This window comes from Gopherus evgoodei, chromosome 9 (assembly GCF_007399415.2).
Source record: "Gopherus evgoodei ecotype Sinaloan lineage chromosome 9, rGopEvg1_v1.p, whole genome shotgun sequence".
Classification (NCBI taxonomy): Eukaryota; Metazoa; Chordata; order Testudines; family Testudinidae; genus Gopherus; species Gopherus evgoodei.
This window is the reverse complement of record NC_044330.1, coordinates 46,393,488-46,410,861: the sequence shown is the minus strand read 5'-3', so window position 1 is coordinate 46,410,861 and position 17,374 is coordinate 46,393,488. Positions and strand designations below refer to the sequence as shown.

The window sequence follows — 17,374 nt, the reverse complement described above, 5'->3', positions numbered from 1 at the left end:
TTAGAGTACAAGAAGTGGGGACCTGCATGAACACTTCTAAGCTTAATTACCAGCTTAGGTCTGGTACGCTGCCACTAGCCAGAATTTAGTGTCTGGCACACTTTCTGTTCCCCCAAAACCTTCCCTGGGGAACCCAGACCCAAACCCCTTGGGTCTTAAAACAAGGAGAAATTAACCATCCCCCTCCTTTTCCCCCCAGACTTTCCCCTCCCTGGGTTGCCTTGAGGGCTTCACACCGATCCAAACTCCTTGGATCTTAAAACAAGGAGGAATTAACCATCCCTCCTCCTCTCCTCCCACCAGTCCCTGGTGAGTTGAGACTCAGTCCCTTGGATTTTAAAACAAGGAAAAAATCAATCAGGTTCATAAAAAGAAAACTTTTAATTAAAGAAAGAAAAAAGTAAAAGTTATCTCTGTAAAATCAGGATGGAAAATGCTTTACAGGGTACTCAGATTCATATAGACCAGAGGGATCCCCCCCCCCCAGCCTTAGATTCAAAGTTACAGCAAACAGAGATAAAAATCCTTCCAGCAAAAAGACATATTTACATGTTGAGAAAACAAACATAAGACTAATCCGCCTTGCCTGGCTACTACTTACAATCTTGAAACATGAAAGACTGATTCGGAAAGATTTGGAGAACCTGGAATGATGTCCCGTCTCTCTCAGTCCCGAGAGCGAACAACGAACCAAACAGAAAGCACAAACAAAGACTTCCCTCTACCAAGATTTGAAAGTATCTTGTCCCCCTGTTGGTCCTCTGGTCAGGTGTCAGCCAGGTTTACTGAGCTTCTTAACCTTTTCCACGTAAAAGAGACATTAACCCTTAACCATCTGTTTATGACACGCCCCCCAAATCTCAGACAGTGTGGAACCACACTGTCGGTGATTTCTTCCTAGAACTTTAGAGTAAACAGATTAATAAAACACATGCACCTTTACATATACTACTAATTATGTAAACTACAATACTTTTTACATTTTAAGGACAATTTTCCCAGAATCAACTGGTTAAAACTTTCACGGGAGAGTGCATCAGCTACTTTGTTAGAAGTTCCTGAAATGTGTTGAATTTCAAAATCAAAATCTTGGAGAGCTAAACTCCATCGAAGCAATTTTTTGTTGTTTCCCTTGGCAGTATGAAGCCATTTTAGCGCAGCATGGTCGGTTTGTAGCTGGAACTGCCGTCCCCAAACGTATGAGCGTAGCTTTTCCAGGGCATACACAATGGCATAGCATTCTTTTTCACTGATTGACCAGTGGCTTTCCCTCTTAGACAGTTTTTTGCTGAGAAACATGACAGGATGGAAGTTTTGATCCGGTCCTTCCTGCATTAAAACTGTTCCTACACCACGCTCAGATGCATCTGTGGTTACTAGGAATGGTTTGTCAAAGTCTGGGGCCCTTAGCACAGGGTCAGACATGAGTGTCGCCTTAAGCTGGATAAAGGCCTTCTGACACTCATCAGTCCACTTAACTGCATTTGGCTGGGTCTTTTTGGTAAAGTTAGTTAGTGGGGCAGCGATTTGGCTGTAGTGTGGTACAAATCGCCTGTAATACCAAGCCAAACCTAAGAAGGATTGGACCTGTTTCTTTGATTTTGGGACAGGCCACTTTTGGATAGCATCCACCTTGGCCTGTAGGGGATTTATTGTTCCTTGACCCACCTGGTGTCCAAGGTAAGTCTATTGTAGAGATGAACTGGACACGTCCCAATTTCTCCAATAGCTCATCAGTGCATGGCTTTCGATAGTTGTTGGGATGAGTGACAGCATTTAGCTTATGGTAGTCCATGCAAAAGCGTATTTCCCCATCTGGTTTGGGTACCAGAACCACTGGAGATGCCCATGCACTGGTAGAGGGGCGGATTATACCCATCTGTAGCATGTTTTGGATCTCCCGTTCTATAGCAGCTTGGGCATGAGGAGACACCCGGTAAGATAGGGTTCTAATTGGGTGAGCATTACCTCTGTCAATGGAGTGGTATGCCCGTTCAGTCCGACCTGGGGTGGCTGAGAACAATGGGGCGAAGCTTGTGCACAGCTTTTTGATCTGTTGCTGCTGCAGACGTTCCAAGGTTGTGGAGAGGTTCACCTCTTTCATGCCACTGTCACTTTTTCCTTCGTAGTAGACACCTTCAGGCCACTCAGCATCATCTCCTCTCTGGGCTGTAAACTGACAAACCTTTAAGTCTCTGGAATAAAAGGGCTTGAGAGAATTAACATGGTACACTTTAGGCTTTAGGGTTGAGGTGGGGAATGCTATGAGATAGTTAACAGCTCCCAGGCATTCTTGAACCGTGAATGGCCCTTCCCATGACGCTTTCATCTTATGGGCCTGTTGCGCCTTCAAGAACATAACCTGGTCTCCTACTTTGAAGGAACCCTCTCTGGTATGTTTATCATACCAGGCCTTTTGCTCTTCCTGAGCATCCTTTAGGTTTTCTTTAGCAAGGGCTAAAGAGTGTTGGAGGGTGCTTTGTAGGTTGCTTACAAAGTCCAGAATGTTAGTTCCTGGAGAAGGCGTAAAACCCCTCCCATTGCTGCTTCACCAACTGTAATGGCCCCTTAACCTCATGGCCATACACAAGTTCGAATGGTGAAGACCCTAAACTGGGATGTGGTACAGCCCTGTAGGCAAAAAGCAACTGCTGCAACACAAGGTCCCAATCATTGGAGTGTTCATTTATGAATTTACATATCATGGCCCCTAAAGTTCCATTAAACCTCACCACCAGGCCATTGGTTTGATGGCAGTAAGGGGTGGCAACCAAGTGATTCACCCCATGAGCTTTCCACAGATTTTTCGTGGTCTCTGCCAGGAAATTAGTTCCTGAATCTGTAAGGATGTTGGAGGGCCAACCTGCCCTGGCAAAAATGTCTGTTAAGGCCTGGCACACAGTTTTAGCCCTGGTGTTGCTTAGAGCTACTGCTTCTGGCCATCGGGTAGCAAAGTCCACAAAAGTCAGTATGTACTGCTTTCCTCTGGGGGTCTTTTTTGGGAAAGGACCCAGAATATCCACAGCTACTCGCTGAAATGGGACCTCAATTATGGGGAGTGGCTGGAGAGGGGCTTTGACCTAGTCTTGGGGCTTTCCCAGTCTTTGGCACACCTCACAAGACCGGACATAATTAGCAACGTCCTTGCCCATTCCCTCCCAGTGGAAGGACTTCCCCAACTTGTCTTTGGTTCTGTTCACCCCAGAATGGCCACTGGGATGATCATGGGCTAAGCTTAAAAGCTTTCCCCGGTACTTAGTTGGAACTGCCAACTGTTTTTGAGGATGCCAATCTCCCTGATGTCCACCAGAAAGAGTCTCCTTGTATAAAAGTCCTTGTTCTACAACAAACCGGGATCGGTTAGAAGAGCTGAGAGGTGGTGGGGTGCTCCGTGTCGCTGCCCAAGCTTTCTGAAGGATGTCATCTGCTTCCTGCTCAGTCTGGAACTGTTCCCTTGAGGCTGGAGACACCAGTTCCTCCTTAGACTGTGGACTTGGGCTTGGTCCCTCTGGAAGTGATGTAGGTGATAGGGTTGTTTTCGTTAATGGTGAACCACTTTCCGCTGGTGCACTATGCGATATTTCGAGCTCTGGCTGAGCCTCTTGGGTAGGGTTGTCTGCTGCTTCTGCCAGTTCAGGCCCGCTGGTGCCCTCTGGCGTTGGGGTTGGAGATGGGTTTGCAAGCGCTGGCATCAGTTCTGGCAACGGTTCTGGTGCTGGTTGCTTTTCCAGTTCCCGTTCTGGGACTGGATGCACTATGGCTGTTGCAGTCGTTGGCAGGGGATCCGGGTCCACCACCTCTGTCTGGGTCTCTGGTAACACAGACGGGGCCCTTGTGGACGGCTCAGGAACAGGGATGGGTCTGGAAGCTTGCCTGGCCTGACTGCGTGTAACCATTCCCACCCTCTTGGCTCGCTTCACTTGGTTGGCCAAATCTTCCCCCAGTAGCATGGGGATGGTATAATTGTCATACGGTATGGCTACATTTGGAATTTCAAAGCGCTGCCGCGGCAGCACTCCCGCAGCGCTGCCGCGGCAGCACTTTGAAGTGTGAGTGTAGTCAGAGCGGCAGCGCTGGGAGAGAGCTCTCCCAGCGCTGCATGTAAACCACATACCATACGGGTGTAGCGTGCAGCGCTGGGAGCCGCGCTCCCAGCGCTGCTGCCCTGATTACACTGACGCTTTACAGCTCTGTATCTTGCAGCGCTCAGGGGGGTGTTTTTTCACACCCTAGTTGCAGCACTGTAAAGCGTGAGTGTAGCCAAGCCCATAGACTGCAAAAGTCCACATTCCTGACCAGCCCTTGTACTGGACAGGCAGTTCAGCTGTAGGCAAGTTTACAGATTTTGAGATGAATGGGTAAATTGTCACTTGGGGCTCTAGGTTGATGAATTTGGGGTCCTCTAAGGATTGGTGGATAGCTGACACTTGTGCCCTTGTGTCTCTCCACGCGATACCCTTTTTTCCGCCCACTCTCAAGGTTTCCCTTCGCTCCGAGGGTATTTGAGAGGCATCTGGGCCTGGGGATCTTTGGTGTGATGGTGGTGTAATGAACTGCACTTGGTTGGGGTTCTTGGGGCAGTTGGCCTTTATATGTCCCAGTTCATTACATTTAAAACATCTCCCAGCTGACTGGTCACTGGGCCGAGGTGGGTTGCTGGAGACTGGTGAGGTGGGACAATAGGATGTCTGGGGCTTTCCTTGGGTTGTAGGTGGGGTCTTGGGTTGCCCTTGGGTATGGGGTTTATTTTCGGTTTGCCCCCTGTGATATTTGCTCCCCTTGCTAGTAGCTTTTTTCTTTTCTGCCACTTCCACCCATCTGGCTCCAGTCTCCCCTGCCTCGATTACAGTTTTGGGCTTCCCATCTAGGATGTATCTTTCTGTTTCCTCAGGAACACTGCCTAAGAACTGTTCCATTTGCATTACGAGGGACAGCTCTTCCAGAGAGTTAACATTTGCTCCTGATATCCAGGCATTCCAATTCTTTCCAATGTGATAGGCATGTCGGGTAAATGACACATCTGGTTTCCACCTCAGGGCTCTGAACTGCCGACGGGCATGCTCAGGTGTTAGCCCCATTCTGATTCTGGCCTTGGTTTGAAAAAGTTCATAATCGTTCATGTGTTCCTTAGGTATTTCAGCCGCCACCTCTGCTAAGGGTCCACTGAGCTGTGGCCTCAGATCTATCATGTACTGGTCTGTAGAGATGTTGTACCCATGGGAGGTCCTTTCAAAATTTTCTAAGAAGGCCTCAGTATCATCACCTGCCTTGTAGATGGGGAATTTCCTGGGGTGGGAATGGTACCTGGAGAAGGGTTGTTAGGGTTGGCTGTTCCATCCTGCTTAACCTTTTTTAATTCCAGTGCCTCCCTCTGGAGCTCCAAAGCCCTCTGGTGGTCAGCCTCTTTGGCTTTTTCTTCTCTTTCTTTCATCTCTTGCTCTTTTTGTTTCATCTCCATAGTTCTCCTGTGGTCAGCCTCTTTGGCTCTTTCTTCTCTTTCTTTCATCTCCATCTCTTTTTCTTTATCTCTAGCTTTCTCCTGTGGTCAGCCTCTTTGGCTTTCTCTTCTGCTTCCAGCATAGCCATTTCCTGTTTAACTGCTTTCTTGGCACTCATTTTTCTGCTTTCTTGTTCTGGCCGCACCCCCCTGCAGCTTACTGACTGGGATGCTGCAACTCAGGGCTGCTTGGTTAACAGAGATTTTCTAACTAGCTATACCAGAGAAGTAGAAAGAAAGAAAACAATTCAACTTGTAAATGCCTTTTGCTGGCTGTCCGCTGGCTCACAACTTGAAGCCTCCTCTTAACAAAGACCCTTGTTAAAACTTAACACCTCTGCCCTCAGGCTGCTTTCCAAGCAGCTAGAAAAGAGAGAAAAAAAAATCCTACTGGCTTTTGGTTCCTAAAAATCCCAACTGCTGCTCACCATGTCAAGGTTTTTTCCCCCACTTTGAACTTTAGAGTACAAGAAATGGGGACCTGCATGAACACTTCTAAGCTTAATTACCAGCTTAGGTCTGGTACGCTGCCACCAGCCAGAATTTAGTGTCTGACACACTTTCTGTTCCCCCAAAACCTTCCCTGGGGAACCCAGACCCAAACCCCTTGGGTCTTAAAACAAGGAGAAATTAACCATCCCCCTCCTTTTCCCCCCAGACTTTCCCCTCCCTGGGTTGCCTTGAGGGCTTCACACCGATCCAAACTCCTTGGATCTTAAAACAAGGAGGAATTAACCATCCCTCCTCCTCTCCCCCCACCAGTCCCTGGTGAGTTGAGACTCAGTCCCTTGGATTTTAAAACAAGGAAAAAATCAATCAGGTTCATAAAAAGAAAACTTTTAATTAAAGAAAGAAAAAAGTAAAAGTTATCTCTGTAAAATCAGGATGGAAAATGCTTTACAGGGTACTCAGATTCATATAGACCAGAGGGATCCCCCCCCCCAGCCTTAGATTCAAAGTTACAGCAAACAGAGATAAAAATCCTTCCAGCAAAAAGACATATTTACATGTTGAGAAAACAAACATAAGACTAATCCGCCTTGCCTGGCTACTACTTACAATCTTGAAACATGAAAGACTGATTCGGAAAGATTTGGAGAACCTGGAATGATGTCCCGTCTCTCTCAGTCCCGAGAGCGAACAACGAACCAAACAGAAAGCACAAACAAAGACTTCCCTCTACCAAGATTTGAAAGTATCTTGTCCCCCTGTTGGTCCTCTGGTCAGGTGTCAGCCAGGTTTACTGAGCTTCTTAACCTTTTCCACGTAAAAGAGACATTAACCCTTAACCATCTGTTTATGACACGCCCCCCAAATCTCAGACAGTGTGGAACCACACTGTCGGTGATTTCTTCCTAGAACTTTAGAGTAAACAGATTAATAAAACACATGCACCTTTACATATACTACTAATTATGTAAACTACAATACTTTTTACATTTTAAGGACAATTTTCCCAGAATCAACTGGTTAAAACTTTCACGGGAGAGTGCATCAGCTACTTTGTTAGAAGTTCCTGAAATGTGTTGAATTTCAAAATCAAAATCTTGGAGAGCTAAACTCCATCGAAGCAATTTTTTGTTGTTTCCCTTGGCAGTATGAAGCCATTTTAGCGCAGCATGGTCGGTTTGTAGCTGGAACTGCCGTCCCCAAACATATGAGCGTAGCTTTTCCAGGGCATACACAATGGCATAGCATTCTTTTTCACTGATTGACCAGTGGCTTTCCCTCTTAGACAGTTTTTTGCTGAGAAACATGACAGGATGGAAGTTTTGATCCGGTCCTTCCTGCATTAAAACTGCTCCTACACCACGCTCAGATGCATCTGTGGTTACTAGGAATGGTTTGTCAAAGTCTGGGGCCCTTAGCACAGGGTCAGACATGAGTGTTGCCTTAAGCTGGATAAAGGCCTTCTGACACTCATCAGTCCACTTAACTGCATTTGGCTGGGTCTTTTTGGTAAAGTTAGTTAGTGGGGCAGCGATTTGGCTGTAGTGTGGTACAAATCGCCTGTAATACCAAGCCAAACCTAAGAAGGATTGGACCTGTTTCTTTGATTTTGGGACAGGCCACTTTTGGATAGCATCCACCTTGGCCTGTAGGGGATTTATTGTTCCTTGACCCACCTGGTGTCCAAGGTAAGTCTATTGTAGAGATGAACTGGACACGTCCCAATTTCTCCAATAGCTCATCAGTGCATGGCTTTCGATAGTTGTTGGGATGAGTGACAGCATTTAGCTTATGGTAGTCCATGCAAAAGCGTATTTCCCCATCTGGTTTGGGTACCAGAACCACTGGAGATGCCCATGCACTGGTAGAGGGGCGGATTATACCCATCTGTAGCATGTTTTGGATCTCCCGTTCTATAGCAGCTTGGGCATGAGGAGACACCCGGTAAGATAGGGTTCTAATTGGGTGAGCATTACCTCTGTCAATGGAGTGGTATGCCCGTTCAGTCCGACCTGGGGTGGCTGAGAACAATGGGGCGAAGCTTGTGCACAGCTTTTTGATCTGTTGCTGCTGCAGACGTTCCAAGGTTGTGGAGAGGTTCACCTCTTTCATGCCACTGTCACTTTTTCCTTCGTAGTAGACACCTTCAGGCCACTCAGCATCATCTCCTCTCTGGGCTGTAAACTGACAAACCTTTAAGTCTCTGGAATAAAAGGGCTTGAGAGAATTAACATGGTACACTTTAGGCTTTAGGGTTGAGGTGGGGAATGCTATGAGATAGTTAACAGCTCCCAGGCATTCTTGAACCGTGAATGGCCCTTCCCATGACGCTTTCATCTTATGGGCCTGTTGCGCCTTCAAGAACATAACCTGGTCTCCTACTTTGAAGGAACCCTCTCTGGTATGTTTATCATACCAGGCCTTTTGCTCTTCCTGAGCATCCTTTAGGTTTTCTTTAGCAAGGGCTAAAGAGTGTTGGAGGGTGCTTTGTAGGTTGCTTACAAAGTCCAGAATGTTAGTTCCTGGAGAAGGCGTAAAACCCCTCCCATTGCTGCTTCACCAACTGTAATGGCCCCTTAACCTCATGGCCATACACAAGTTCGAATGGTGAAGACCCTAAACTGGGATGTGGTACAGCCCTGTAGGCAAAAAGCAACTGCTGCAACACAAGGTCCCAATCATTGGAGTGTTCATTTATGAATTTACATATCATGGCCCCTAAAGTTCCATTAAACCTCACCACCAGGCCATTGGTTTGATGGCAGTAAGGGGTGGCAACCAAGTGATTCACCCCATGAGCTTTCCACAGATTTTTCGTGGTCTCTGCCAGGAAATTAGTTCCTGAATCTGTAAGGATGTTGGAGGGCCAACCTGCCCTGGCAAAAATGTCTGTTAAGGCCTGGCACACAGTTTTAGCCCTGGTGTTGCTTAGAGCTACTGCTTCTGGCCATCGGGTAGCAAAGTCCACAAAAGTCAGTATGTACTGCTTTCCTCTGGGGGTCTTTTTTGGGAAAGGACCCAGAATATCCACAGCTACTCGCTGAAATGGGACCTCAATTATGGGGAGTGGCTGGAGAGGGGCTTTGACCTAGTCTTGGGGCTTTCCCAGTCTTTGGCACACCTCACAAGACCGGACATAATTAGCAACGTCCTTGCCCATTCCCTCCCAGTGGAAGGACTTCCCCAACTTGTCTTTGGTTCTGTTCACCCCAGAATGGCCACTGGGATGATCATGGGCTAAGCTTAAAAGCTTTCCCCGGTACTTAGTTGGAACTGCCAACTGTTTTTGAGGATGCCAATCTCCCTGATGTCCACCAGAAAGAGTCTCCTTGTATAAAAGTCCTTGTTCTACAACAAACCGGGATCGGTTAGAAGAGCTGAGAGGTGGTGGGGTGCTCCGTGTCGCTGCCCAAGCTTTCTGAAGGATGTCATCTGCTTCCTGCTCAGTCTGGAACTGTTCCCTTGAGGCTGGAGACACCAGTTCCTCCTTAGACTGTGGACTTGGGCTTGGTCCCTCTGGAAGTGATGTAGGTGATAGGGTTGTTTTCGTTAATGGTGAACCACTTTCCGCTGGTGCACTATGCGATATTTCGAGCTCTGGCTGAGCCTCTTGGGTAGGGTTGTCTGCTGCTTCTGCCAGTTCAGGCCCGCTGGTGCCCTCTGGCGTTGGGGTTGGAGATGGGTTTGCAAGCGCTGGCATCAGTTCTGGCAACGGTTCTGGTGCTGGTTGCTTTTCCAGTTCCCGTTCTGGGACTGGATGCACTATGGCTGTTGCAGTCGTTGGCAGGGGATCCGGGTCCACCACCTCTGTCTGGGTCTCTGGTAACACAGACGGGGCCCTTGTGGACGGCTCAGGAACAGGGATGGGTCTGGAAGCTTGCCTGGCCTGACTGCGTGTAACCATTCCCACCCTCTTGGCTCGCTTCACTTGGTTGGCCAAATCTTCCCCCAGTAGCATGGGGATGGTATAATTGTCATACGGTATGGCTACATTTGGAATTTCAAAGCGCTGCCGCGGCAGCGCTGCGGGAGCGCTGCCGCGGCAGCACTTTGAAGTGTGAGTGTAGTCAGAGCGGCAGCGCTGGGAGAGAGCTCTCCCAGCGCTGCATGTAAACCACATACCTTACGGGTGTAGCGTGCAGCGCTGGGAGCCGCGCTCCCAGCGCTGCTGCCCTGATTACACTGACGCTTTACAGCTCTGTATCTTGCAGCGCTCAGGGGGGTGTTTTTTCACACCCTAGTTGCAGCACTGTAAAGCGTGAGTGTAGCCAAGCCCATAGACTGCAAAAGTCCACATTCCTGACCAGCCCTTGTACTGGACAGGCAGTTCAGCTGTAGGCAAGTTTACAGATTTTGAGATGAATGGGTAAATTGTCACTTGGGGCTCTAGGTTGATGAATTTGGGGTCCTCTAAGGATTGGTGGATAGCTGACACTTGTGCCCTTGTGTCTCTCCACGCGATACCCTTTTTTCCGCCCACTCTCAAGGTTTCCCTTCGCTCCGAGGGTATTTGAGAGGCATCTGGGCCTGGGGATCTTTGGTGTGATGGTGGTGTAATGAACTGCACTTGGTTGGGGTTCTTGGGGCAGTTGGCCTTTATATGTCCCAGTTCATTACATTTAAAACATCTCCCAGCTGACTGGTCACTGGGCCGAGGTGGGTTGCTGGAGACTGGTGAGGTGGGACAATAGGATGTCTGGGGCTTTCCTTGGGTTGTAGGTGGGGTCTTGGGTTGCCCTTGGGTATGGGGTTTATTTTCGGTTTGCCCCCTGTGATATTTGCTCCCCTTGCTAGTAGCTTTTTTCTTTTCTGCCACTTCCACCCATCTGGCTCCAGTCTCCCCTGCCTCGATTACAGTTTTGGGCTTCCCATCTAGGATGTATCTTTCTGTTTCCTCAGGAACACTGCCTAAGAACTGTTCCATTTGCATTACGAGGGACAGCTCTTCCAGAGAGTTAACATTTGCTCCTGATATCCAGGCATTCCAATTCTTTCCAATGTGATAGGCATGTCGGGTAAATGACACATCTGGTTTCCACCTCAGGGCTCTGAACTGCCGACGGGCATGCTCAGGTGTTAGCCCCATTCTGATTCTGGCCTTGGTTTGAAAAAGTTCATAATCGTTCATGTGTTCCTTAGGTATTTCAGCCGCCACCTCTGCTAAGGGTCCACTGAGCTGTGGCCTCAGATCTATCATGTACTGGTCTGTAGAGATGTTGTACCCATGGGAGGTCCTTTCAAAATTTTCTAAGAAGGCCTCAGTATCATCACCTGCCTTGTAGATGGGGAATTTCCTGGGGTGGGAATGGTACCTGGAGAAGGGTTGTTAGGGTTGGCTGTTCCATCCTGCTTAACCTTTTTTAATTCCAGTGCCTCCCTCTGGAGCTCCAAAGCCCTCTGGTGGTCAGCCTCTTTGGCTTTTTCTTCTCTTTCTTTCATCTCTTGCTCTTTTTGTTTCATCTCCATAGTTCTCCTGTGGTCAGCCTCTTTGGCTCTTTCTTCTCTTTCTTTCATCTCCATCTCTTTTTCTTTTATCTCTAGCTTTCTCCTGTGGTCAGCCTCTTTGGCTTTCTCTTCTGCTTCCAGCATAGCCATTTCCTGTTTAACTGCTTTCTTGGCACTCATTTTTCTGCTTTCTTGTTCTGGCCGCACCCCCCTGCAGCTTACTGACTGGGATGCTGCAACTCAGGGCTGCTTGGTTAACAGAGATTTTCTAACTAGCTATACCAGAGAAGTAGAAAGAAAGAAAACAATTCAACTTGTAAATGCCTTTTGCTGGCTGTCCGCTGGCTCACAACTTGAAGCCTCCTCTTAACAAAGACCCTTGTTAAAACTTAACACCTCTGCCCTCAGGCTGCTTTCCAAGCAGCTAGAAAAGAGAGAAAAAAAAATCCTACTGGCTTTTGGTTCCTAAAAATCCCAACTGCTGCTCACCATGTCAAGGTTTTTTCCCCCACTTTGAACTTTAGAGTACAAGAAATGGGGACCTGCATGAACACTTCTAAGCTTAATTACCAGCTTAGGTCTGGTACGCTGCCACCAGCCAGAATTTAGTGTCTGACACACTTTCTGTTCCCCCAAAACCTTCCCTGGGGAACCCAGACCCAAACCCCTTGGGTCTTAAAACAAGGAGAAATTAACCATCCCCCTCCTTTTCCCCCCAGACTTTCCCCTCCCTGGGTTGCCTTGAGGGCTTCACACCGATCCAAACTCCTTGGATCTTAAAACAAGGAGGAATTAACCATCCCTCCTCCTCTCCCCCCACCAGTCCCTGGTGAGTTGAGACTCAGTCCCTTGGATTTTAAAACAAGGAAAAAATCAATCAGGTTCATAAAAAGAAAACTTTTAATTAAAGAAAGAAAAAAGTAAAAGTTATCTCTGTAAAATCAGGATGGAAAATGCTTTACAGGGTACTCAGATTCATATAGACCAGAGGGACCCCCCCCCCAGCCTTAGATTCAAAGTTACAGCAAACAGAGGTAAAAATCCTTCCAGCGGTCAGCCTCTTTGTCCAAAGACACATTTAACATAAGACAACATACATAATATAAGACATATATACATAATATAAGACAACAAGAAAACAAACATAAGACTAATCCGCCTTGCCTGGCTACTACTTACAATCTTGAAACATGAAAGACTGATTCAGAAAGATTTGGAGAGCCTGGAATGATGTCCAGTCTCTCTCAGTCCCGAGAGCAAACAACGAACCAAACAAAAAGCACAAACAAAGACTTCCCTCCACCAAGATCTGAAAGTATTTTGTCCCCCTATTGGTCCTCTGGTCAGGTGTCAGCCAGGTTTACTGAGCTTCTTAACCCTTTCCACGTAAAAGAGACATTAACCCTTAACCATCTATTTATGACAGGCCTATTTTATTATTCTATACAAATACAATAAATGAGATCAGCAATCCCCACAGGTTTCATTCATGAGTGTGAGTGGCGATATATACACTCATCAGGGAACTGTAGTATGTAGCTTCTTAGCGATAACAGCATCTGCTTCAAGTTGGGATTGACCTGAGGTGAACAAATTGAGCAGAGATGCTATATCTGTCAATATGCTAATGGTAATATATTTGTCAGTCTCTTTCTTAAACTGTAACTTATGTGATAGGCAGCCAGGTAAGAAAATACGTGACCAAAAGGTAAATCAGAGTAAAGAATGTCATTTTAGACAGGAAAGAGAGAAGTAAAAAGTTGAGGAGAAAAGAGTGAAGTTAAATAGAGTTCCTTTTTATTTCTGAATATAATTTGTAATATCAGTGAAGATAATCATAGAGATTTCTTATAGAGCATGTTCAAGTAAGAAGGAAGTCTACTGTCCATTTGTAATATATGTTCTGGTGTCCATTGATTCCAGTATCCCCACATACCAGTGTATGGCTGCTCTCTTGAGATTCTTTAGCTCAGAATCTTAAAAGACAACATTCCTGTTCTTCTGCAAAGAAGCTTTCTGGGGGGAAAACCTATGCATTCAAAAATATAGCAAATCAGAACTGAGGTACTGAAGCTTTGAATGAGTTTAATCCTATACTTGCTTTATTAAAACTGGAGATAAAGATAAAAAAGATGCTATTTTCTCTTTGTTTTGCATAGGTGTATGTAGTTGGAGGGTATGATGGGCAAAGTCGACTCAGCAGTGTAGAATGTTACGATTCATTTTCCAATCGATGGACAGAGGTAGCTCCACTTAAAGAAGCAGTGAGTTCTCCAGCAATAACCAGCTGTGTAGGCAAATTGTTTGTGATTGGTGGAGGTCCTGATGACAACACGTGCTCTGACAAGGTTAGTTAACTATATTTATTTCCTTTCTATGTATCTTAATAATACTGCTAAAAATATAAATTATACGGAGAGATATTTCAACTGAATTACAATTCTCCTGGTCCAGCTTACTGCCTGAATGCAAAGTATATATCTCACAGTAGAAAAAGCTAACTAAATAAAGCACAGTTGTGCCATTAATAATCTTTGTCATAGTTACATCATCTTTCGCTTTGTGTATTAAGAGCCATACAAGTTCTTAATGAAATAGCATATTTAAGTAAAGAATGTAATAAACTATATAATATATTATGTAAGTTGCTGCTGTTTAATATTTTTTGTTTTTATTGTTACAGATGTAGAGTAGGAACAAGGTGTATGTTTTGATGTAGCAATATCTTGAGTTACTTTGGGTATTCCAAATAGATACTGTTATCTTTAATCTCTTTGAATCAAAACTTCTGTATGTACCTCAAAAAATAAGTTTGCTTTTTGTTCATTTCTGGTGTTAAACCTAAAATGTGTTTACTTGTTTTCAGGTTCAATCATATGATCCTGATACTAATTCTTGGTTGCTCCGTGCAACTATCCCTATTGCAAAGAGATGCATAACAGCTGTATCTCTAAACAATCTAATCTATGTCGCGGGAGGGCTCACCAAGGCAATTTACTGCTATGATCCAGTTGAGGATTATTGGATGCATGTACAGAATACATTCAGCAGACAGGTAATAAACACTAAAAATACTTGGAAACATCTAAAAATGTATTTTATTTTCCTTATATGAATAATTTGATATGAAATGAGTTTGATATGAAACTCTGTTAAATTACATCTCTCAGATTCGCTAGTTTTAGCTTTTCATTTATTAAGGTTAAGATTTTGTCATGGGTATTTTTAGTAAAAGTCATGGACAGGTCGCGGGCAATAAACAAAAAGTCATGGAAGCCCACAACCTGTCCTTGACTTTCCAACACCGGCCACAGCTCCAGCCCTGGCCACTGCTCTGGCCTCTGGAGGCTGACCCAGCCCTGGCCACAGCTCTAGTCCAGGTGGCTTTTCCAGCCCTCCGGCAGCTACTCCAGCCCCAGCCATTGCCACTGCTTCAGCCCCTGGGGGCTGAACCAGCCCTGGCCACTGCTCTAACCTGGGCGGCTGCCCCAGCCCTAGCTGCTACTCCAGCCCAGGCGATTGCTCCAGCCCAGGACCCAGTCCTGGCCTCTGTTTCACACCCAGCCACTGCTCCAGCCCCTGTGGCTGCTCCAGCCCAGAAGTCCCCCCTGGCCGCTGCTCCAGCTCTGGCGCTGTGCCTGCAGCAGGGCCAAATAGCTGCTTCAGCCCTGCTGCTCCGGTGGGGGCTAAAGCCAAAGAAGTCATGGAGTTCTGTTAAAGTCACAGAATTCATGACCTCCATGACAAAATCGTATCCTTACTCTTTATAGTCTAGACACTTAAAAAAAAACCATGAAACATCTAAAAGTAACACTTCAGATGAGGGTCAATATGTTAAAATGGGCAGTCTACTTATTGGAAACCACTGCCCCAATTTAACACATCCGAACATGGATTTATACTAAATTCAATTGGATCCTTTTGTTTAGTCAAAGTATTGTTGCCTTGAAATTGATTAGAACTACAAAATGTTGTAGGAAAATGTTTTAAACAGAGCATGAAACTGGTCTGTGTAGAACTAAAAGCAGCAGAGAGCAGTGTCACAGCAATGTGTGAATGAGCCTTCTGAACAGAATTTCTGTGTGTGCCTTTCCCCTTGGGATACTATTTGTATGTCATCCTATAGCAATAAATTTCACCATGTTTTTTGAAAATCTGGTAATGAAACACTGTAAAATGGAGGGGAAAATGCCCTCAAAGAGATCTGCTTCTGCCCTTCTCCTCATTTTCCATCTCTTCCTTTTACCATTTTCTACATAATGTTTTCGCTTTGACTCCCTCTTTCTGTCTCCCCTTTAAGACAAAATAACTCCTAGCCTTCCTTTTTTTCTCTAGAACCCAGCATCTCCTTTCTTTGTCTCTTATTTATTCTATCCCTGGCTCTGTCTTCCTTTCCTTTTCACTAATTGTTACATACTTCTGTCCCCTTAACCGCGCTCCCTGTTCCCAGTCCACATTTGTTACATTTAGTCTTTCCACTTTTCTCTCTTCTTTCAATCCCTCCATTCTCCACCGTTTTCTTATGTTAGCTGCTTAATTGTACTATCCCCAGACACTGGATATCTCGTGTACAGAAGTCTGAATCAGCGATGCTTAGCTGCTTCAACCCCTCATAGCCTGATGCCTGAATAGCCCAAGTCTTCAGGATTATCTTATGCAGCTACTTCCCCGGGTTGACCAGAGGAGCAGTATCCTGCTTTCTCCAGTGGGCAGCACCAGAAGGAAATAAATAATATAGCACCAAGCTATCTCCTTTTGGTAGTCAAAATGCTGTACTATCTCTCCAACCTTGAATAGGGTTTGGTTTTGTAAGTAGTCATGTATTTGTTTGTGTATTTGATAAACAGGAAAACTGTGGCATGTCTGTGTGTAATGGCAAAATCTATATCCTTGGTGGAAGACGAGAAAATGGAGAAGCCACAGACACCATTCTTTGTTATGATCCTGCAACAGGCATCATCACGGGAGTAGCAGCCATGCCCAGGCCGGTATCGTATCATGGCTGTGTGACTATTCATAGATACAATGAAAAAGGCTTTAAACTGTAAAGAAAGGAAATCTTACGAAAGAATGTAGTGCCTTGGTACAGGACAGAATTTCAAAGATTCATAAAATGGGAAACTGACTTTTCCTTCAGTGTCATATGAAACTAAATATCCATGTGCCTTTTAAAACAAAATGTTTTCAGTTAATTAAAAGGTAAAAAAAAATATCTACAAACATATCCAGGACCCGTTCAGACATTTCTGGCTTGATAGCGGTGAACTAATATTTACATAGTTTTCCCCTTCTTTGTGATCAGTAATTAAAATTTAGGATGTTGTGTAGGGAATGTGCCTTCACAAATAGCTGTGCCTATATCTTAAGGACTGATGTCTGTATTATTTTTTCAGTTATTTCAGAGTCTGTTAATTGAAAATATTTAACCAAATTGACCTACAAAAAAATGTGTTGGTTTAAAAGAGTGTATATCATTCTGATCAACAGGAATGATGCAGTGTTGTTGTAGCCATGCTAGTCCCAGGATATTAGAGAGACAGAGTGGGTTAGGGCAATATCTTTTATTGGGCCAACTTCTGTTGGTGAGAGAGACAAGCTTTTAAGATTATATAGAGCTGAAGAAGAGTTCTGTGTAAGTTCAAAAGCTTGTCTCTCTCGCCAGAAGAAGTTGGTCCAATAGAAAATATTATCTCACTCACCTTGTCAGAATGATGTTCTTTTATCAGAAAATTGCTTGGCTTACCAAATAGATTTTTTTTTCATGATCACCCACTACTATAGATCTGTAAATGGATAGGGAATAGAGTGGCATCATGGTTGTTCTCTGAGCTACTGCAAAAAGTTGCAGTAACTATTGTTTTCATAGTAACAGACCTTAGTGTTGCTAATAATTTATTATAAGTCATACAAATACTGGACTACATGCATATGGAAAAATAATGACCCTTGCAGCATAGGCACACTTCTGTGAAGCAGTTTTGT

The 17,374-nt window shown here is 45.2% G+C and overlaps 1 protein-coding gene across 7 annotated transcripts in view; it reads left to right on the top strand.

The window, feature by feature from the left end:
• The window catches only part of KLHL24 (kelch like family member 24), a 54,987-nt gene extending 38,029 nt beyond the window's left edge, over positions 1–16,958 (top strand). For all 7 annotated transcript variants that reach the window (XM_030575197.1, XM_030575199.1, XM_030575200.1 and 4 more), the window contains 3 exons: positions 13,552–13,740; positions 14,259–14,447; positions 16,240–16,958. In XM_030575197.1, coding sequence (XP_030431057.1) covers positions 13,552–13,740; positions 14,259–14,447; positions 16,240–16,440 — 579 coding nt within the window. In that variant the 3' untranslated portion in view covers positions 16,441–16,958. The remainder of the gene's footprint in view (positions 1–13,551; positions 13,741–14,258; positions 14,448–16,239) is intronic.
• Positions 16,959–17,374: the final 416 nt, after the last annotated feature.